The 23,686-nt window shown below is 35.7% G+C and overlaps 1 protein-coding gene across 2 annotated transcripts in view; it reads left to right on the top strand.

The window, feature by feature from the left end:
- Positions 1-18,861, top strand: part of LOC121427646 (dynamin-like 120 kDa protein, mitochondrial) — a 45,624-nt gene extending 26,763 nt beyond the window's left edge. For both annotated transcript variants that reach the window (XM_041624153.1, XM_041624152.1), the window contains 15 exons: positions 648-778; positions 2,416-2,488; positions 3,459-3,531; positions 4,890-5,005; positions 5,967-6,031; positions 7,141-7,310; positions 9,300-9,372; positions 9,973-10,128; positions 10,833-10,941; positions 12,032-12,111; positions 13,397-13,450; positions 14,339-14,425; positions 15,435-15,551; positions 17,856-17,949; positions 18,709-18,861. In XM_041624153.1, the coding sequence (XP_041480087.1) occupies positions 648-778; positions 2,416-2,488; positions 3,459-3,531; positions 4,890-5,005; positions 5,967-6,031; positions 7,141-7,310; positions 9,300-9,372; positions 9,973-10,128; positions 10,833-10,941; positions 12,032-12,111; positions 13,397-13,450; positions 14,339-14,425; positions 15,435-15,551; positions 17,856-17,949; positions 18,709-18,860 (1,550 nt within the window). In that variant the 3' untranslated portion in view covers position 18,861. The remainder of the gene's footprint in view (positions 1-647; positions 779-2,415; positions 2,489-3,458; positions 3,532-4,889; positions 5,006-5,966; positions 6,032-7,140; positions 7,311-9,299; positions 9,373-9,972; positions 10,129-10,832; positions 10,942-12,031; positions 12,112-13,396; positions 13,451-14,338; positions 14,426-15,434; positions 15,552-17,855; positions 17,950-18,708) is intronic.
- Positions 18,862-23,686: the final 4,825 nt, after the last annotated feature.

Raw genomic sequence — 23,686 nt, 5'->3', positions numbered from 1 at the left:
TGCATTCCCCAACCAGATATCGGGAGGAGAGACCTGCGGGTCAGTTCTGTGTGTACGCCCTTTTTGGCGACCCAGATTGGCTGGCTCCTCCAATGCGCCTTTGAATGTCTTTGACAGATATATGGTGCTATACAAATGCTGTGCATCATCATCATCATCATTTTGCCGTCCAGTGGAATCTACCATTGTGGCAATACTGAACAGCCAATCAGAATTACAGATTTCATCGGAAGTTACCGTTGGCATGCAGAGTTACCATAGTGGTATTTTTCATGCAACAAGGCCTGCAGTGCAATCTTTTGAAAGTGAACAAATACATAAAATAATAATTTCATCTGCATGTAGAAAAGATTGCTTGGCACTGTGAATTGCAGTGCAGTGTTTTGTCATCATGATGGTTATGTGTGCATTTCTATATTGATGGTCAAGTCCTCTCAAAAATAAGTTTCTGTTAATGGCATCTTTTGTTTAACTTTTCCCATTTGCATTTCTATGTTCATTTCAATACATTCATAGAATTATCTTGCTTTAATTCAGATTGATGTTAAACATGGTATAGTCACTTGTCTTGCTAAGACGTAGATCCAAGGTGCATTTCTAAAGGATAAATTTGAAATATTCATAGACACATCTTGTTTTATATTCAGATGGTGCAATTGATGCTGAGCGTAGTATAGTCACAGATCTTGTCAATGAGGTAGATCCGACAGGAAAAAGGACCATCTTCGTCTTGACCAAAGTAGATTTAGCTGAGAAGAATCATCTAAACCCCAATAGAGTGAGTGGAAAAGATTTTTATCTATTTTACAAAATTCCATCAAATAACATAGCCCAGAAATGATAACCATCAACTATTTTTGCAGTATTTTGTACTTTTTTCTTTATAGAAATACTACAGGTTTTAATTATCAACAAAATTTATCCTTTCATTTCAATATGAATAGGAAACTGCACATGGAAAACATTATAGTCACACATCAGAACATAATTTGAACATGCAAAATATATCATTATGAAATTATAAGCTTACCATAATAACTATTGTTATCATCATTTTACCAGCGTTAAAGTAATCATAATCATTTGTTTTGCCTCTAATCTTACAATCTTATTGTACCCATATCTGTTGCTGAAAAGTTTGTTGGGGTACCAGCCTTGACATGACATTTGCTTATGGTATTTATGAATGAAAGTGCAAATGGTTTAAATTAAAGAGAAATGCCAGTAGTTGCAGTAAACACTGATCATATGAGAAAGTCTGTAAAACCAGGCTTAATTGTCAGAATATCATCGGTGACCTAGATCTGGTACAGCCACATAAACTGAACTTTGTGAAATCTTGAAATCTACGCTGAAAAACGTTGACACTGAAGATCACCAACACAGATAGGAACACGTGGGACAGTGTATTATTATTGCTGGAATAAAGACCCAACGGAAGTGACCGAATCTGTGTTTATTTTGCTTATTTCTCAGCAATTACACAATTTCTCCCAGAATCCTTTGGCACATATTTTTTATTCATACAAACAGACACTTGGGTGGTCATTATATTAGATTCTGTAAAAAGTTATTTTGAGAGCGTTACCAAAACTGGAATTTATCTTTAAGGTTACATACAAGTGTGGGGTTTCACAAAGATTCATATGTGACTAAAAATTGCACTTGAATTCCCAGTTGGGAACTGTTTATAGCACGTCACCAAATTGGCGAGTTCACGTCACGCTCAGACATTGACGTTTACCTCTGCATAGTCATCAATAAGGTTGTGTTAGATACCACTTTCATATGAGCAGTTATCACATTAGCAGTTAAATACTTTGTGACTATAATATACACTTAAATCTTGTGAAACCCACTCAATATTGCTCCATACATTTTCTGTTTGCATCAACTTGTACATTTCCACATTGTCCTATGGCATTGCTGACTAATACCCCTTTCATAAACCCATCTTCCAATTAGCTGCCTAAGAGTAATGCGGATAATTCAATAATAATTGAGTTCACAAACTCCGAAAATAATCCGCACTATTCTTACGATCGCCTGTCCTGAAAAAGGCGGATAATCGTCATGGCAACCACACACACCCCCTCCGATGTGGTTGCGTTGGGAAAGGGTGACCTTGTGACTGCACCATGGCAATTATCTGCATTACTTTCAAAATTTTCATAAAATATTTACATGTACGTCCGACCCCCCCTATATGTGAGACCTTCATGAAATTTTCTGTCTCTGATTTCTTGTTCTTTTGACAGTCTGTAATGGCTTGGTCAGTTTATAAAGAGAAGACTTGAGAAAAGTGGGTGTCGGACTTACGAAAAGGATGATAATTTTATGGAAATGCCCTTACGATAATTGGCAAGCAAGATGTTTTCCTTTCTTTAATTCATGGTTATCATCAAACCATTTCAGATAAGACAAATCCTTGATGGTCGACTCTTTCCTATGAAGGCTCTGGGTTACTTTGCAGTGGTAACAGGAAAAGGTATTTATTTCCATTTTAAAAAATATCATATTCTGAGAGGATGCAATAAAATAACCCTTAATCTAATTTTACTAGAGTTCAATACTTATAAGATTTTTTTTGTGAATATTTTTTTTAAAATTATTTTTCATGATGGGTGGTAAAAGTAACTTTTTTTCCTTTGTACTAATATCAGATTGATTCTTAATGATGCAGAGTGCTATACAACTTGTTATTGTTGTATCAATATATGTTTCATAGATTTTTAAAGAAGATTACCAACTTGCTGGGATTTGCCTATAAGGAAAGAATTATCTTTTCTCCTGCAGTGAGATCATCAGCCAATATACAAATAGCGAATATGCATGAGTGCGATGGTGCGAGATTTCACATGAGGTGAAAGAAAGATGCTCTATTCAACAAGGCGTTAGCCGAGTTGAATAGAGCGTCTCTTTCTTTCACCAAATGCAAAATCTTGCACCATTGCACGAAGAAGAATATTCGCTATTTGTGTTGTACAACGCCTCAGAATTTAGCGAAAATATGAAAAAAGAATAGTTTTCCCCATAGTAATCTATGAAAAGGGGCAAAAATATTGAAAGCGAAAAGCAAAATCGCACATGCGCACATGACCTTTGGCAGCATTGAGCATTTAGCCAGCCAGCTTATACGCGTATTACACCTTTGTTTGTACTGAGCGCAATGAATTAAATCGTATTGTAACGTCACCTCCTAAAGCAGTGCAATGGTACATTTTGGATGGTACGTCTTGTGTTTAACAGTACGAATGTTTGACATTCAGTCTCCCATTTGATCGTGTACAACAAGCTAAGTAGGCATTCATTGTACAATCATTCATGAGTTAACAAGGTGACAGTGGTATATTGCAGAGAGCATTAAAGTAGAAGTAGTTTGCATGTAAGAATAATGAATACTTTTTACACTTATATTTATATTTATCTATTCCTCCTTATATTTCCTTTAATTTTAGGCAATACAAGTGACAGTATAGACAGCATTAAGCAATATGAAGAGCAGTTCTTTAGGCACTCAGCATTATTCAAGTAAGAAAACTATATCATTTAAAAAATATATATTGAATTAGAATTTCTGGGATTTCACACTGTCCTCAACTCTAGATAGAATTGTAGATCTACATGAAAAAAAGTCCATCTTATTTTCTTTGCAACATTATATTGGTTGAATTTTCTCAGTTGTATATAACTATGTGCATTTAGGTATCTAATACCCTTTTTACACAGGCTAAAATTTCCTTAACCCCGTACTATAGGTGGGGCTAAATTGCCATTTAGCCCCACCTATAGTACGGGTTAAGCTTAGCCGACTTTCTTTTTACACAGCATTTTTGCAAAGTGGGCTAACCCCACCTTTCGTACGGGATTACTTGGCCCTGCAAAAAAGCAGGGTTATCCCAGGAATTGCGGTGCTAAGAGCGATAGTACGAGGTTAAGATCGCTAGTGTAAAACGAAAGTGGGCTAAGCTTAACCCCGTACTATAGGTGGGGCTAAATAGCAATTTAGCCCCACCTAAAGTACGTAGTTAAGGAAATTTTAGCGTGTGTAAAAAGTGTACGAGTACTTGTACCACGAATGATCGACAAAAACCACTAGTCCGGGTTAGCAAGTTTCATGTGTGAAAAGCAAGCATTCCTTATCCGGGGTTAGCAATAACAATTTGGCATGTGTGAAAAGGAAAAAAAAATAGTACGGGGTTAAGGATAGTACGGGGTTAGCGATAGTCCGGGGCTAAGAAAATCCTGTGTAAAAAGGGTATATGTCTGGGTGTCCAAGTCATTTGAATAAACATGCAGGACTTTTTGTACAGCAAAGAAAATGGCTATCTCACTATCATTCTTTTACAAAGTAACTAAAAACAAGTGGAGGATAGTAGACAAGGATACCAACAAAATTTTCCCATGGAAATTTATTATCATATCTTGCTCTACCTCTACTAATTTTAATTTAAAAAATATACATGGAAGCAACTATGGATATATAAGCTATTGGTGACTCAATTTGAAAAGCTACTGATTATTTCTCCCCAGGGAGGGAATAATGTTCATATATTTTGTCAGTCCAATCCAATTTCTGGGGTAGTTCATAATTCACTTACACTGAGAACTCTTTTGATCTGTTATAATAAAAAATCTTTGTGTAATTTGATCTATTATAATGAATATCTTTGTGTAATACATGTATATGTATTGAAATGCTTATCTTTTTTTATTATGTACTGGTCCCCTGTGTATGATATCTTTAATATGTTTCTATCAGCCACTGGCTGCCAATCATGTATTGCCAATAAAATACAAAGTTAAAAGCTGCTAGTTAAAACTCCCCATGGAGCGAATTATGTTTATAGATATTATCAAGAGACTTCATGTTATATTGTGGTTTGTAGGTCAGGTGTATTTAAGGCAACTCAACTGAACACTCAGAACCTTAGCTTTGCTGTCTCAGACTGCTTCTGGAAGATGGTGAGAGAGTCGGTAGAACAACAAGCAGATGTCTATAGAGGTATAGTCGGCAGTTTTCTTTCACAACGTCTTACCTTCCTGTAAAATGGTTTGAAAGTCTTTTATTAAAAAGGACGCTAAAAGTGAAGCACTGATTAGTGTTTTCTTATGTTTTCAGCTTTGAAATTTGACTTACCTCCAAAATATCATATGGTCTCTTTCGCTGATTTCATTAGTTTTCTGAAGACAAACTTGATTTCAGGTATTGCTTATTGCTATGATCTATCTGAAAAAGAAGTGTTGTTATAAATTAGGTCCCATAAGCCAGTTCGTAGTTCCTTTCTGCGCATGATCAAAAGATTCTACACATGATCAGAGGAAGGTCATTTGTACTAAAGTGACATGGTGGTTGAAAATCTAATGAGATAAGCACCAACTTTGATGGCTTGATTTTTCATGTATTCTTTTGAATTGTCGTTTTCATTTACATCCACAAAAAACAACAGTGCTTCCATGAACGACTGGTATTTCACAGTTTGTCAAGTACATTGTGCAACATGCTAAGATATGCTTTCAAAGTAGGAATGCAACAAATACCTTCATTAAGTGTTCAATGGTGTACTATTCTAGTCACCTGGTCTATTCAATTTCTTCATCCTGCTATGTAAGGCAAGCTTACATGATATCTTGCTTCAAAATCTGCCTATCATGATGAAAGAAATGAAAGGTCATTTGACCAAAATTGTCCATGAAGTAACTACGAACTGGACTATTGCAGAGTATGGGGATATTACCATATGAAAAACAAGATTCCGCATTAATTCTCATATTTTAGTATTTTCAAATAACTGGACATGACCCTTCATTATACAATTTTTGGTGTATTTTACAAGGCTCTGTTAATCTTGATTTGTATTAATTTACTCAGAATGATAGTTGGTAAGAGAAATACATCTTGAATGAAGGGCATCGTCTGATCATATTAAGTCAACCGATTTGTTTATGTTTCTTTTTGTTGACAGCTTCAAGATACAACCTAGAAACAGAATGGAAGAACAACTTTCCAAGGTTACGAGAATTAGATAGAGTGAGTTTTTTTATGCTCTTCCATAATGGGAGGCTTTAGGTTTTCAACCAAGCCCATGACGCCTAGTCTTCTCTCCCATAATGCTGAGCTCCCCTCCTTATAATGATAATAATATAGGGTATTTATATTGCGCACATATCCACCTTGTTAGGTGCTCAAGGCGCTCCTATATTACCCGGCTAAGCTAGGCGTTCATAGCGCACATTACTTCCTACCAGTACCCATTTACCTCACCTGGGTTGAGTGCAGCACATTGTGGATCAGTTTCTTGCTGAAGGAAATTACGCCATGGCTGGGATTCGAACCCACGACCCTGTTTCAAAGTCCGAAGACTAATCCACTGGGCCACAACGCTCCACATACTCATCTACAGTAGGGCTTATTTCCTGCCAAATCGGGGGCCCGTTTCATAAAGGTATTCGTAAGTTAAGAGCGACTTTAGGAACGACTGGTGATCCTGTCTTGTGGTAAGTTCATTGGTAATTACTTAAGAAATGATTATTAATCATTCATAAAGTCGCTTCAGCTTTATGGAGAAGCTGAAGATTCCGTGGATGAGAAAGCTACCTAATATCAAGATTGAAAATCTTTCCAGAGTTGGACGAAAAAACAGGAAAAGAGCAACAAGATAGAAAGATATCATTATTGAAATATTCCACTAATGTGTAAAGAAATTGCCAGGAATTATAAAGAGGGCCCCTGAAATGAGAGAAATAGCCCCAAAAGTCAAGAGTAGCCCCAGTAATTAAAAAAGAAAACTGACTATGAATCCCCCCCACCCCCCAAAAAAAGAATTCCCTGAAGCCTGTTGCATAAAACCTTTATCTGAGAAAACTCTGGTAAAAACTGAAAACTAAGGTTAGTCTGATTTCCGCCATTGACTTTAGCACAGGGCAAAAACTCCGGTAAAAACAACCTGAGTTTTCTCAGGTAAAAAGTTTTATGCAACGGGCTCCTGGTCTTGCATAAATTAGAGACAGCTTTATGAACCCCTCAGAAGAACAACCACTTTGAAGAGTATTACCATTTTGGCCGAAGAAGGCTATCCACTCCATTTGTGAAGAACTGGTAAATAAAAAAAAAAATACATTCAATTTTTTTCTCCTTAGGATGAACTATTTGAGAGAGCGAAGAGCGAGATGCTGGATGAAGTCATGAGCCTTAATGAAATCAAACCACAACAGTGGGAGGAGACTCTATCAAAGCTTCTATGGGAAGGTGTATCTAGTCATGTCTTTGAAGGTATCTACCTCCCAGCCTCACAATCGTTAGATGCAGGGTGAGTTGTGGACTTGTGGAAAATATTATTTGAATATTTTTTGAGGTAGTGTGGTATCGGCGAGTTTTCGCTCACGATTGCGGAATGAATCCTACAACGCAGCAAATACATTGAAAATGCAAGTCACATCGCGATGATGACTTTAATGAGGGTCGGTGAATGGGAAGGGCAGTTTCGTTCGCCATTTCAGAGCTGATGAAAATCGCAAATAAGTTGCTGATGTGGTTTACGGTACACCATGTGGAGTGTTATAGAGACAGTGGATAGAAACAGGAGTTACTCCTGAAGATGGACAGTTAACCTTCCCGAAACGTTGAGTCTCTCTACAGCTTCTACTTATCAACTCTACTCACCGACTCAAGCCAGCATCTCCTCATCCAACCTACTACTCAAGCTGTTTTCAATTCATCAATCTCTTCTGATTTACAGTTCTTTTCAGGACTACATTCAAGATGATTACTCTCAAATTTCCACTTTCTGGCCTATCCATATCTTTTCTTCTATCCACCGTTTCTATAACACTCCACATGGTGTACCCTAAACCTCATCAGCGATTGTACATGCCACCATGCAAACCTTCAAACAACATCCACAAATAAGTTGTTTATCCAAAGTAAAGGACGCAACTGCTGTTCCAGTTCACTGACACCAGTCAGACTGCAGGTTCCAAGAAAGTGGCTTCTTTTATCCAAGTGATATTCATGACTTGAGATGTTTTGCATATTTAATGAGCTTGATGCGGACCAAAAGACCTCTTTTCATTCGGTCATTGCTGCTCTAATTGTGCATCGAATTTCATGAATTTGGTACCATTGTAAAGAAGAAGAATCATTCTTTTAGGTCATGTGTTTGGATTTATTCAAAGATTTTGTAATATAGGTTAAAATTTTGATCTAAAATATGCTACAAAATAAATATTTTCACCTGACAAAAGCTGCTATTTTCACACTTTATTTATGTTTGAGCCTAAATGATTTTTATATCATGATAAAGCTGAATATGTATGCTTTGAAATGATATAGGTTTCAAAATAAGAATTGGTTTAATCAGGTCAAGATCACACTTTTCATTTGCCAAGTACATAAAGCAGTTTGAAAACAAGAATACTGCACTCTGATTGGTCAAAGAGACCACCCAGTGGCAAATTCCAATGGTTCCAGTGCCTGGGTTCGTGGGAAGGTCACACTTCCCATGTGGTAATCTCCTCAAATACCCCACGCCTGTTGTTTTGTGAACCTTATCCAGCCAATCAGGACTCTGGATTTCATGCAAGTACAAAATTTCAGAAATCTCGTCTTGTACCTTGGTGGGAAAAGTGTGATCTTGACCCGATTAAAAGGTGCCGCATATCAAGAGTGGCATTGTGAGAAAGTACAGAAGTTCAGCTTTATGATGATATAGATATCATTGAGGCTCAAAATAAAAAGTTTTGCACAATTTGCAAAAGAAAACAGAGGAAGAAAATTCAGTTTTGAGGCACATTTTCAGGCCAGAAATTTACTTATTTAACAAAATATTGTATAAAAAATAAATGACCAATATGAAAGAGTAACTTTTACTCTATCTGATGGTGCAATAATATTTCATTTAACTTGAGGTTAAAACAGGTAAATTCTTAGAGAAAGAAAATCTCACGAATCACGAGATTTTGCAAGGAGGAGGATTCAGCCACGAGATGATTTGGATGAATCTGGCCTTTTTGCTCATTAGCATAGGGACCTGCGGTCTGACTGCAAAAGATATTTCCCTATCTCAAAATAGCACTACATGAAAACATGCTTGAAATTTGTCATTTTGTACTTCTCTAGAACAATCACAAGATTGAAATGAAAGCATGATCAAACTATGCTAAATGGAAACTAAAATGATGTGAAAGATTTAATAGGTTATCTGCTATTGCAGTCAACCAGGCTTACTAGTCACTTGAAACTATATTTATTAAATGCATTGTGAATGTTTTTTCATAAGAATTGATTTCTTTCATTTCAGGGCTTTCAACACCATCATTGACATCAAATTGAAAGAATGGGCTGAGAATGTTCTACCAAAGACAAGCATTGAGGTTTGTACACAATCTTCTTCCTGCTGACAATGTAATTTGGTAAAAATTACTTGATTAATCAAGTAGCCCAGGAAAAACTATCAAATGTTGTTTTTAGAATGCAAGAAGAAGTTTTTCAGAATTGCTATACAACTTATCCACTGGGTTGGACACCCATGAATCTGTCTTGTTGAGAAGAATAATGATATATGGTGCTTATCAAATGTTGACAATGCCTCTAAACATTTTTTGGATGTACTTTTGATATTGGAGCAAGAAAAACCTGTTGAAGAATACTCTGAATAAATTCATAAAGATGGAATTTGCATGTCAGGACTTCACTGATATACCCATCCAGTTTTAGTGCTGTTGATATATATTTGTGCTATGCTTGAAGCAGCACACCTGTAAAGTCATTGAGAGGATTGTAAGAGCTCCAATATATGTATTCATATCTTATTCATTTTTCAATTGAAAACCATACAGAAACAAGGACGGACAGTCCAAAGACAAATGTACAGATCATGTTTAATCAGAAATAAATCACCAAATAACACATCGATAACTCCAAATGCTTTTAGTGCTATCAATTTTTTTTCTGTTACTGGTTTTTGTGGCTAGGTTGGAAGCAACACACTTGTCGAGGAATACTCCAAGCTTGTCGAGAAGAGTAAGAGTAAGAAGGATCATGACACCATCTTTGATTCACTGAAGACGGCTGTCAAGCACGAGAGTATCAGCAGACATCAGTGGATGGAGAGGGCTGTAGAAAACCTGGTAAGGATCCTCTACTCACATACAGTCAAATCTGCGTTCGATAACACAAAAATCAGCAATTAACCATACGCATGATTTTCACGATTGATTGTTTATTGTAGTCAATGCCAATCGATTGTCAAAAAAAATGTTCTTAGATCATTGCTAAGTTTTGTGTTACGGGGCCCCTGGTTTAATGACCACTTGTCTAGAAAGACCACCAATTTGGTTCCCCTCAAATAGTGATCCCTGTTGGAGCATGTATGACAGGAACCTGTCAACATAGAACACCTACTGCTCTCTCCATTGGGTTCACTGTTCCTTTTTGACTCACTTATTCTGATTTGAAAAGGTTGACTTCACTCTCAGATGAGATTGAGGTCTATGTCGTGAAGCACATTGTCTTTAAAACTATTCTTAAGACAATATCCATTGCAGCAGTACTCAAATCCCACTTTCTTGGGACTTGAACGCGGACTTGAGCTACAAGGATTTGGACTTATGAATCAAGCAATAATTGGGTTAATTCTCGTGTTGACACAGGCCTTTTTACTGTTCCCACTTTTGATATTATTTTAGAAACTTTTGGTACATCTTGCTTGATTACATGGGAGTAACAAATCTCTGAAACTTTTGTTTTTGCTTATGTATAATGTAAGTTATGAAGGCTTCTGAAGGCTTTGGAATGCATACTTCAGAAATATGTTCCCTCTTTTCTCTTTCAGAAAGTGATTCAGTTCAATGCTTTAGAGGATAGATCCGTACCAGATAGAAGGCAGTGGGACCAAGCAATCTCCTTCATGGAAACCATGATCAAACAGAGACTCAAAGAAAGTAAGATATCATGTTTTTCTATCGCTTTCTCCAATTAAACTGATCTTAATAATAATAATACTAACACCTGATACATGTAGAAGGCAGTGGGACCAAGCAATTTCCTTCATGGAAACCATGATTAAGCAGAGACTCAATGAAAGTAAGATATCATGTTTCTCTATCTTTTGAATGTGACTTTAAAAAGGTATTTATTAAAAACTAAATGGCAGCCCAAAGCTGAATTCGGTGGAAATTAAGTCACATCATAAATTACAACAAATATGCATATGAAAATCATAACATCTGTAAATAAAATATTATTTCTTAACAATGAACGGCAAAAGAAAGAAATCAAAAAAAGGTAGAAGGAAAAAGACACAGGTGCCAGCACAGGGTGGGGCAGTGGGGGGGGGGGGGGGAGGGTGGTATAGGCAGACCCTGATTGAAACTTTGATCAACAAGTGGGCCTTCACATGTAAACCTTGCTGTTTCAATTTAGAGCCTTCAGTACACCAGTCATTGTAATATGCGCATTCAGACCTTTTAACTCAAGCGAAGGGTCTGCACAGCAGACTAACAAATATTTTGGTTTTGTTGGATTCTTTTCGAAAACCATTTCATGATTGTTGCCACAACTGGGCCCCGTCCTACAAAGAGCTGCGATTGATACAATCAATCGCAACTATTGAAAGCCAGCAGTGTCAACATCTAAAATACATGTTCTAAATATTTTCTAGAAAGGATGTATATTCATACATTCACTTTTATTCTTGACAATCCAGTATGCTACTCTTTGTTTTCAAAGGACATTGAGCCAAATTTCTGGAGGAAAAAATTATGACATTGATGGATTTCCATATCATTGCAATTGATTTGATCAACTCTTTGTAGGCTGGGATGTAGGTTTCATAAAGAATTTGTAACTGTTGTAATTTTGCCATAATGGCAACTACCACGGAAACATGGCTCAGCAGCCATTCATAATCCATGGTGGTTACCATAATGGCAAAGTTTTAACAGTTTCAAGTCCTTTATGAAACTGGTCCCTGGTGTTTCTATGATATCTGTTTGATAGCTAAGCAGTTGTTGCGTGTTTTGTTCATTTCAGCTGATATAGCCATACAGCAGCTGATAGGACCCGGTTCCACAGAACGATGGATATATTGGAAGAGAATTAGTCAAGAAGAGGTGAGGAATTTGGGCCATGAAAAGGAAGATAGATTCAAATGATAATAATATGCCACCTTTATATCGTGCTTAATACAAATGTTTCTAAGCGCTGCATACTGCATTCTCTGATCAGACGCAAGAGCATTCAAGGAATTCCTTCCTACCGGGTACCCATTTTCTACACCTGGGTGAAGAGTGGCAAATATAGATAAACACCTTGCCTATCGACGTGAGTGCTGCGGTGGGATTTGAACTCCGGACCTCATGGTTCAAAGTCCGGAGACTTATCCACTGAGCCACAATACCTCTACAAAGTTTTCCACGTCTAGAAATATTAAGTGAAATACAGTTTTACGGGTCTGTATTCTTGAAAGAGGTTTCCACTGTATACCACAAAATTAGAGACTATTCAGATTTCTATATACGGTAATCATGCTTATTTCATCACATAGGCTATGAATATCCAAATAAAAATGCACGCTTTTGGCAAAGGGTGCTAAAAGAGAAGCGCGATCTTACAAGATATCTGCATAATGCTCTATAATGCTCTTTTATCCTGCTTTCAAATAAATGGAAATGCTATTTGCATTATTGGTAACTAGGTGTGCACTTGTTTAAAAAAAAACAAATAAATAAATAAACCATCTTTATATGCCATGGTACGTTTGAAACCTCTTTCAAACATACTTTTCATGGAGTCATTTTCATGATGATTCATTTTTTGAAAGAAAATGTCATACCTATGAATGATAAGGCATTGAATGACAATCAAATATGCTATAGCAACCACCTGTATAGAAAGATCACCTGTCTATTAAAGATCACAAGTTTGTTTTACACTGCATAATTTTCCCCATTAAAACATATATTGGAAGATTTCAACGCCTTGAGAACAAATGTGCACGATTAATCTGTCAAAAACCAAAATGGTGTCATACTACCCCTCTTCTAAATGAACTACATTGGCTACCTGTTTCTGCTAGAATACATTATCGAATACTTGTTCAAACCTACATGTATAAGTCTCTGTCAACCACACTACCTTCTTACATTTCTTCATTATTTCAGCAACAAAGATCTACTCACTCTCTTCTTTCTACTGCTGCTCCTTCCTATGTAATTCCAAAGTCCAGAAAACGGGCCGGTTTCAACTCCTTTTGATCTCTTGCCCCCCGTCTTTGGAACAACATGACTGTATGTGATATACCCCCTCCCCCATCATCATTGTTTGCCAGTAATATTTAAAAAAAATCAGATTTCTGATTCAAGCAATTGTTATGGGGTTTTTTTTGTCTTTCAACAGATTAGCAGGAGATTAGCAAAGGAAGAACTAGAAAAGTTACTACAAGCTGAAGAGGTGAGAATATAGAAGTTATACACATCAAGGAGGGCATTAGTAATAATTATACGTACTGGGTCCTATGTGGTTATTAGTGTTGGTAAATGTACGAATGCCCAAACAAAATGATGAGTATTATTTGTTTTGTGGATCCTTGCTATTTGATAAACCATTATCTTCCCAAAACTATGTCAGGTCATTATACTGTACTACATGTATGACTGCTTGGCCTCATCACTGGTGATAAGTAAATTAAGTGTTAGAAAATAAATGCCCGGTCAATTACAAACTATCTTACATCACAAAAAGTTTTCTCCATTATTTTAAGGTCAAGTCCACTCCAGAAAATGTTGCTTTGAATAAATAGAGAAAAATCAAACTAGCATAATGCTGAAAATTTCATCAAAATTGGATGTAAAATAAGAAAGTTATGGCATTTTAGAATTTCGCTTGTTTTTCACAAAACAGTATTATATCTACAACTCAGTGACATGCAAATGAGACAGACGATACTGCCCCTCACTCACTATTTCTTTTGTTTTTCATTTGAATTCTACAATATTTCTTTTTTTTTTTTAGGGTTCAGGGGAGAATTAATTTTTGTTTCACTTGACGATGAGGAGAAAATGAGAAAATTTCGTATTTCATATAATAAAATACAAAAGAAATAGTGAATGACGTCATCAGCCTCCTCATACATTTAACTGTTTTTTTTTAATTAAGCGAAACTTTAAAATGTCATAACTATTATTTTACTCCCGATTTTGGTGAAATTTTCAGTGTCATGCTTATTCTCTTTTATGCAAATCAACTTATAGTTGGAGTAGACTTGACCTTTAAATTCACAACCAGAAATGAATGTTATTTTCAAGATTTATTATTTGACTTTTTCCCATTTCTACTTAGAATCATGTACCAGAGCTGACAGAGGATGAACAAACCACTGTCAAGAAGAATCTACAAACAAAAGGAGTGGATGTAGATAACCATCTTGTAAGTATCATGTTCCTAAAGCAAGAAAAAATTGTTTGTTTGCTCAAACAGGAAGAAATCAGGGCCAGTCATTATATGACAGTTCTTAGATCTCTTTTTGTTGCGCTTGTGGCTGGGACTCCGGACTTATCATTGAGCTTTGATTGCACACGATACACATGAAACTGCAGGTAAAACTGTGGGTTTAAAAGCCACCGCACGGTGCACACCTTACGACCCGACTGGTCGCCGACTGGCTTGCGACTGGGTGAGGGGAGATGTGACGTCACAGCTCTTGTCAACTTGAGAGTCGCAGACCAGTCAGAGACAAGTCGCAAGGAAAATCAGAAGGATTTGACATGTCGAATCCTTATGACTGGATTGCAAGCTCAATCCAACATCCAGCCAATCAGACAGCAGAGTTGCATAACGCGTATTATGATAAACAACGCGTATACGCAGTGGTAAGCGCAATTTCTCAGATGCTATGCCAAAAAGCAAAAAGCGCATGCGTGAGTCGCAGAACGGATCGCAAGGTGTGCGGTGTCGAGGCTTATGACTGCCTTGCGATTCATCTCCCCTCACTCAGTTGCAAGCCAGTCGCAGACCAGTCGGGTCGTAAGGTGTGTTGGCCTTAATTGGCTCAGAGGGGTGGCCATATGAGTACATATTCAGCCCTTTTGAACTTGATATTAAATTTGCCTGGTTCCATATGAACCAGGTGAATTTACATTGATTTCAAATTACTCATTCATTCGGCCATGCCTTGGGCAATCATGAACCGTTTGCCACATTGCACGTGTGGAGGTTTTCCATCTTGTATTGATACCAAAATATGGTCATGAAAATGCTGAATGCAAAATAGGGATCTGATGACGTCACATGTAAGTTTTTCCTGTGCTACTGTAATGGTCACAAAATGCTCAATGCAAATATAAAGTTATTTAGTGACCTCACACGTTTTTATTCCCGTGTAGAAATAATGGTAATTTGTCTTTAATGTATTTAAAATCTTTTTTTTTAATTTCAGATACAAGAGACTTGGTACCCATTATTCAGGAAACATTTCATGCACCGATCCCTTCGTCTTGCCAGTGATTGTAGGAAAGGATTTTATCATTACCATCAAGGATTAAATGATTCAGGGGTAAGTCATCAATCTGAAAATGATTGCAATAATCGTTATCATTTATGATGTCTTTCCACTGATTGTAGAGAAAGATTTATCATTATCATCAAGGATTAAATGATTCAGGGGTAAGTCATCAATCTGAAAATGATTGTAATAATCGTTATCATTTATGATGTCTTTCCACTGATTGTAGAGAAAGATTTATCATTATCATCAAGGATTAAATGATTCAGGGGTAAGTCATCAATCTGAAAATGATTGCAATAATCATTATCATTTATGATGTCTTTCTTCTGATTGTAGAGAAAGATTTTAACATTACCATCAAGGATTAAATTATTCAGGGGCAAGTCATCAATCTGAAAATGATTGCAATAATCATTATCATTTATGATGTCTTGCCAGTGATTGTAGAAAGAGATTTTATCATTACCATCAATGATTCAATTATTCAGGGGTAAGTCATCAATCTGAAAATGATTGCAATAATCATTATCATTTATGATGTCTTGCCAGTGATTGTAGAAAGAGATTTTATCATTATCATCAAGGATTAAATGATTCAGGGGTAAGTCATCAATCTGAAAATGATTGTAATAATCGTTATCATTTATGATGTCTTTCCACTGATTGTAGAGAAAGATTTATCATTATCATCAAGGATTAAATGATTCAGGGGTAAGTCATCAATCTGAAAATGATTGCAATAATCATTATCATTTATGATGTCTTTCTTCTGATTGTAGAGAAAGATTTTAACATTACCATCAAGGATTAAATTATTCAGGGGCAAGTCATCAATCTGAAAATGATTGCAATAATCATTATCATTTATGATGTCTTGCCAGTGATTGTAGAAAGAGATTTTATCATTACCATCAAGGATTCAATTATTCAGGGGTAAGTCATCAATCTGAAAATGATTGTAATAATCGTTATCATTTATGATGTCTCACCAGTGATTGTAGAAAGAGATTTTATCATTATCATCAAGGATTAAATGATTCAGGGGTAAGTCATCAATCTGAAAATGATTGTAATAATCGTTATCATTTATGATGTCTTTCCACTGATTGTAGAGAAAGATTTATCATTATCATCAAGGATTAAATGATTCAGGGGTAAGTCATCAATCTGAAAATGATTGCAATAATCGTTATCATTTATGATGTCTTTCCACTGATTGTAGAGAAAGATTTATCATTATCATCAAGGATTCAATTATTCAGGGGTAAGTCATCAATCTGAAAATGATTGTAACAATCGTTATCATTTATGATGTCTTTCCACTGATTGTAGAGAAAGATTTTATCATTACCATCAAGGATTCAGTTATTCAGGGGTAAGTCATCAATCTGAAAATGATTGTAATAATCATTATCATTTATGATGTCTTGCCATCAATGGTAGGAAAGGATTTTTCATTACCATCAAGACTTAAATGATGATTCTTGAGTAAATTGTCATCATTCTAAAAATGATTGTAACAATCGTTATCAGCTATGATGCCTTTCCAATGATCATAGAAAAGGATTATAACATTACCGTCAAGGGTTAAATAATTTAGGGGTAAGTCATCAATCTGAAAATGATTCATTTGTGATGTCTTGCTAGTGATTGCAGTAAAGGATTTTATAATTTTCATCAAGGGTTATAATGATTCAGGGATAAGTTGTCATTAATCTAGAAATGACTGTAACAATCGTGATCATTAACGATGTCTTTCCAGCGAATGTACGAAAGGATTTATCATTACCATCAAGGGTTAAATGATTTAGGGGTAAGTCATTAATCTAGAAATAAATGTTGCGTTCAATATTATCATGGTCGTTATTATTTATGACGATGGAAATTACAGTTCCAGCATGTACAGTTTGTTATTCTGCTTTTGATTTGAAAGATTCATAACACTTAGTGCCTGGTAGTCGCAAATATTGTTCGAAGTTCAATTAGGGTTGTAAGGAAATGCACTCCTGTTTTATTAAAACAAACATGGAGGTCTCCCATTTAGCTCAAGTCACAAGCCATGTTGCTTAGATATTATGATCAAGTAGATAATTTGGGGGAGGGGGGTGTTTCACAAAGATTTAAGTATGACTCAGAGTCGCACTTAAATGCCTAGGTACGTGCATTATGAACGACATGACCGCATTGGTAAGATAATGCCAAGAGGAAACGCTCTCTACTGTGTATTAACTAATCATACATGCATCAGCGTTTAAGTGTGTATCTAAGTTTTACTTCAATCTTTGTGAAACACCCCCCTGCTATGTAATTCTTGCATGATCATGATATGAATATGAAATATTGATGTTTTAGATTGAATGCCACGATATTGTACTTTTCTGGAGGATACAACGGATGCTAGAACTGACAAGCAACGTCTTAAGACAACAGATCATGAATACGGAAGGTGAGTCGTATATGCCCAAATTCACAAATGTGGTTTTGAAAACCATCGTTTGAACCCATGTCTTCTGCAGATTTCATGTATAAATTATGCTTATTTACTGCGTATATTAAAAAAATGTCCAATGCTGATGCATGCTTGTGTCACAGTGCGCCAAATTGAATTTAGTTTTGATCATCCATTTTACAGATAGGAGTTAAAGCGACCTTTCATTGACAAATCATTGGGAAATCAAGGCTTATCTCAGAACAGAGATGGGATTCCACTCGGCTGCATTCCTGGGGGTGTTATGTAATAGACGTCGGCATGTCTGGGAAGTCTTGAGAGCAATAGACTAACCAACCAGATGTTAACTGCGTGTTTTCACTTTGAAACATGTAACTTCAGAGGTTATTTATTTTGGTTTAGCAATCATGAGACCTGCCATGAGTCTAGGAATTGGGATTGTTGGAAACTGGAACTGCGATGATCCGAAGTAAATAACCATCACGAGTTCGGTCAAATTCGTGCAGTTCGAACTTTTATCGCATTAGTCCGACGGGCGCTCATGACGGATGGATTAAATTATGCAAGTCAATTGGCCTTTCGCAAATTTCATATTTCCCCATGATTTGTCAGTTGCTGGGCCCTTTAAATGTGAAAAGTAAATTGATTACTGATTGAATTTACTTGTTATTATCCATTTCAAGGCAAGGAGACTGAATGAAGAGTTATGTAACGTAAGTTAATTACTGATTGAATTTAATTTTGATCGTTTTACAGCGAGAAGACTGAGTAAAGAGGTGAAGGAGGTCTTGGAGGACTTTGGAGATGATAGATCAACCAAGGTCAAACTACTTACAGGGAGGAGGGTAGATCTAGCTGAAGAATTGAGTGAGTTTTATTTCATCTTCATATCAAGTCACTTCATTTGATAATGATTGTAAAAAAAATATATTAATGAATAATGAAATAATAATAATATTGATAATGATAATAATGATACTAACAAAAATAACAATAATAATAATAATACTTAAGATTTTTATGGCACATAATGATTTGTGGAGACTTGCTTTGTGCTTTAGTATACATATAATACAAGACCCGCTTCGACCTAAAATATTTTATGCAATTAGAGTAAATTGCATTTATACATAGAAAGTAATAGATCAATGAGAACAGATTATATTTAACTACTGCATACTGTATGCAGCATAACATTTTTTTTTTATAAATGGGTCTTGACTTTTATTTGGCTTTCAAGTTAGAGCTATAGCATAGTAGAATTTCTTTTATAATTGAGTGGCTTCTTTTCGTTTTCAAATTAGTTCATTTTATTCATTTGGCCTTCAAGTTAGACCTATATCAAAATGTAACTCCTTTAAGAATCAAGCTAGTTTGATTCTGTCTTTATATCAAGTCATTTAATTGATTTGGCCTTCAAGTTAGACCTATATCAAAATATATAAAACTCCTTTCACAATTGATCTAGTTTCATTTTGTCTTTAATTCAAGTCATTTCATTCATTCATTTGGCCTTCAAGTTAGACCTATATCAAAATATAACTCCTTTCAGAATTGAGTGAGTTTCACTCTGTCTTCATATCAAGTCATTTCATTTGGCCTTCAAGTTAAAGCAATACCTATAGATAATTCCCTTTCAGAACATCTTCCTCTCAGTCTTCTCTACAGGGGGGGGGGGGGGGAAGGGATGGTAAATGTGATGTCTTTGCTTAAAAAAGAGAACGTTTTTAATGCATGCAACCTTCAGTCATCCAGTCTGTGCTCATTATATCATTATTAGTAGAGAGCATTGAATAGGAGAACATTTGTTCATTCTGTTAAAGGTAAAATAATCTGTATATATTTCCCTTTGTAATACAACCCATTAGCTCTTACTAATGGGGAGGGTGAAAGTTTATTGTGACTTAAACTAATTTAAAGCTTTGCATGATTGTTAATGTTTAATCATCCAATATTACATGCCATTAGTTCTGAAGAACGTTTGGTTAAAGAAATGTTTTGATAATACCTGCTTTCTTTCGATATTCCACTCTTCTGCTCATTATATATCATTAGTTTTGAAGAGCAGTGGATAGGAGAATAATTGCATCATTTTGCTCTTATTTCAATTTACTTTGTTCATTTTGTTCTACAAGCTGGAGCAATCTGTACATAATCCCCTTTGTGGTACAACCCATAAGCTTTTACTAATGGGGGGGTAGTTATACCGGTATTGAAAGGCTTACTGCTCTTAATGTTAAACCCTATGATCTTGTCTTGTTATGTTATTAGTTTCGAAGAGCATCGCATAGGAGAGAGAAAAAGTCTTAGGACATATAGTAGACTTCTCAACCATATCTGATTTGGAGGAAAAAAATATAGATTTTCACTATGATTATTCCTATTTTTCTTGATAACTTAAATGTACAATCCAAATGAAATACTATAATTCCTACCTATTCTTTTAAGCAAATGCCATCCCTTTTTCTGATGTATGTAAATATCCCACTCTGCCCATAAATGTCATTAGTTTTTAGGAGCATTGGCTGGGAGAAGAAGTATTGATATCACTGGTTACTTTCATCATCGATCGTAGAATCCATGCTTTTATATATTCCTCTTTTGCCTATTATGTCATTAGGTTCAAAAGAGCAGTTGAGCAAAATGCAATGACGACACCTGTTATCACTAAATCCTTCAATCTTTCTTCATTAGACTATATGAGCATCGTGCAAAGAAAAAAGAGTATCTGTAATTATGTCATTGGTTTTACAGATCCTAGGAAGAGCAATCTATATTGATGACACCTGTTACCTTTAAATCGTATCTAAACTCATTACTTTATTAGTTTTAAGGATCATCATCATCATCATCAGTTAAAGTACATCAGATTGAAGAAAAATACATGATAATACAGCTACCTCTAAATAACCCATTATTTTGCTTTATATCATCAGTTTTGAAGAACATTCTAATAAAGGACATTTAGTCATGATACATGTTCCCTTTAAATAATCCACTCTTTGCATGTATTATGTCATCGGTTTTGGAGACCGTTTTTATGAGGAACATGTAACGGTGATGCATGTTACCTTAAGATATTCCGAACTTTCCCCATTATGTCGTTAGTTTTTTAAAAAAGATTGTGTTTGGATGATACCTGTGATTAAACATGCAGCTCCATTAATTGGTCATTTAATGTATGTGCATGACTAGATCCACACAATAGAGTATCCCTCACTGCAGTGCGTTGGGGAATTTTCCCACGCCACGGTGACTGGCTGTCCAAGTCACCTCAAAAACCCCAACATTATCCGCCGTCTTTTCTCTGGAAATTGATGTGACCTTCACCGCGGCATCTTCTCTCGTATCTTGAAAGAAACCCTAGCAGTTCTTTAGCATTAGATCTGATCTATTAGCCACTTTGAATGGATTTCATCCACAGACCTGCACATAAAAACCAGATAAATGGGATTTTTTTTCTCTCTCTCTCTCTCTTGAATCTTTCAGGTTGTGATGTCACCACATAGAAAATTATTAAATGATAAAAAGTGCTCTTTCCATGGGGGAAAGATGGGATGGTAATTTGGGAGGAGGGGGGGGGGGGTGATAGAAAAGAAAGGAAGGGCTATTGGGAAGGGAAAGAGAAGGAAGAGAATGAGTAGATGTGCTTTCTTTTGATAATTTGAAATAAAGTAACCTTCAGGTCAATCTACAGGATGAGTGGGAGAAATACATTTTTAGATTAACTCATAATGTTCCTAGGTTTCACGATACACCATGTACATGTATCTTTTTGGGGGCAAGTGTTGGTCCTGAAACAACATTTGCCCAAGAAAGATACATGGTGTACCGTGTAACCTACTACACTATTCTTCTTCACCATGGAAAACTTCAGAAGTTATATCATAATATTCCTGTTTTATTTATATCGCAAAATTATACATACAAAAGTGGGACAAAACTTTCAGAACATGCCATATATTGGCACTTGCATCCTTTTGCAAGATATTGATGAATAGTTGCCACTTTCCAATCAGGTTTAAGATGTTTCAGTCCGGAAAAGACAGAATTGTCGTAATCTAGGATAACCTTTGGGATGTTTTCCAGTGAGTGGTTAGTGTACATCTTTGGAATGTGGATAGATATTGCTGGTATCATTAAGAAAAAAAGGAACTTAAGAGTATGTTAAGAAACAAAAAAAAAGAGACTGAAAACATGTGAAATAGAAAGAGAGAGGTCAATGAGAGAAATAGAAGAAGGGATGGAGACACAGAGAAATGGACAGATAATGGCCGAGAGAGAGAGAGAGATGAGATAATGATTTATTCTATCAAGATGAAAGAAAAGTATTGAAAGAAGGAGAGTTAAAAAGCATATTACAGCCTGGATTAAGATGACTCAATCCACTTATATTCCATTCAATAAACGCTGACACCAGAAGTGTCAACCTTGATTAAAACCGACTTTACATGATTAACCTTTTATATCACAGCCATCAAGCATCCTTTTATCATCGCGTTTGATGAAAACTGCTCCCCCAGAGGCAAGGCAAGAAATCATTCAATAAAGCTCATGTTTTTCTTTATTCTCTGAGAGAAAAGAAATAGATGAACAAATAAAGCCGCACTGGTTCCCTTTTCACCCCAATTTAGCAAGTTCCCCATAGAACTGGAAGGGCAGAATAATTTTCTATGATTGCCCAATTGGCTGATAAAGCCGATGATTAATGGCCCGATGCAAGGTTGTTTGATGCGCAAGAAAAGGGAGATTATGATGATAATGTATGGAAAAGTAAGCAGAAAACATGAATTGTATGAAAAGGAAGAGTTGTTGAATATTCTCGGGAGGTGTAAATGAGTGTAGATGAGAAACCAATAGAATGAGCAGGTATGGTGAGAAAGATGAAATGATGACTGCTTAATGTAGGCCTCCTAGAGCAATAGTTCAGGTTTTGGATGTTATGTAGAAGTGTGCTCCTGCATGAAATTTTAGAACTCATCATGTTGGTGATGTTGAATAAAGTTTTGATTTATGAGTGTTTCTTTTAATAATTAAGTAAGTTTGCTTTACTTGTGATGTTAAACTTTTTATTCTTTCCCCAGTCGGTGTAGCAGATCAGTGTTAAAAATAGATGAACAATTCACATTCTATACTAAAGATTCTTCCTAGAGCTATATCTTTTGTTGTTTTTATTTTTTGTTTTTGTTGTCCGTCTCCCTCTTAACCTTTCTGAGCTTTGGCCTCACTTAAAATTTCCTTATTGCGTTTATTTTCTTTGTATAGTTAGGCAAACTCCAGCTGAGTGATTCTTAACAGTTAGGCAAATATTTAATAGTTCCACTAGCTTAACTCTAAAAGTTAGGCAAAATGTAGTGAAAATTTAAAATTTTGCATCCATAAACCTGTAAAGTTAGGTAGTTCTGTTTGGTCTGATATTTCAAACTGTTAGGCGTATCATTTACTAATTTTAAATGTATGTACAGTATTCTTCTGTTTCATTTTGCTTTGGAACATTAAAAGAATACTTCTGTGATATCAGATACAGTATTTAAAATTACCGAGTGAGATTTTTCTTTAGAGGGGGGGGGAGGGCTTTAAAAAATCTGGGACTTCCAACACAAGCGTTTTCATATCTACGATAAAGTCATATTTCATTTTCTGTACCCCAAATACAGAGTCTGTGGAGGATAGTTGATTTAACCTTTCTTACAATGAGGAATAAATAGTTTGAGTATGATTAATATCAAACAAT

This window comes from Lytechinus variegatus, chromosome 14 (assembly GCF_018143015.1).
Source record: "Lytechinus variegatus isolate NC3 chromosome 14, Lvar_3.0, whole genome shotgun sequence".
In the NCBI taxonomy this organism is placed as follows: domain Eukaryota; kingdom Metazoa; phylum Echinodermata; class Echinoidea; order Temnopleuroida; family Toxopneustidae; genus Lytechinus; species Lytechinus variegatus.
Note: the sequence above shows the minus strand (reverse complement) of the source record. Positions and strands in the feature narration are given on the sequence as shown.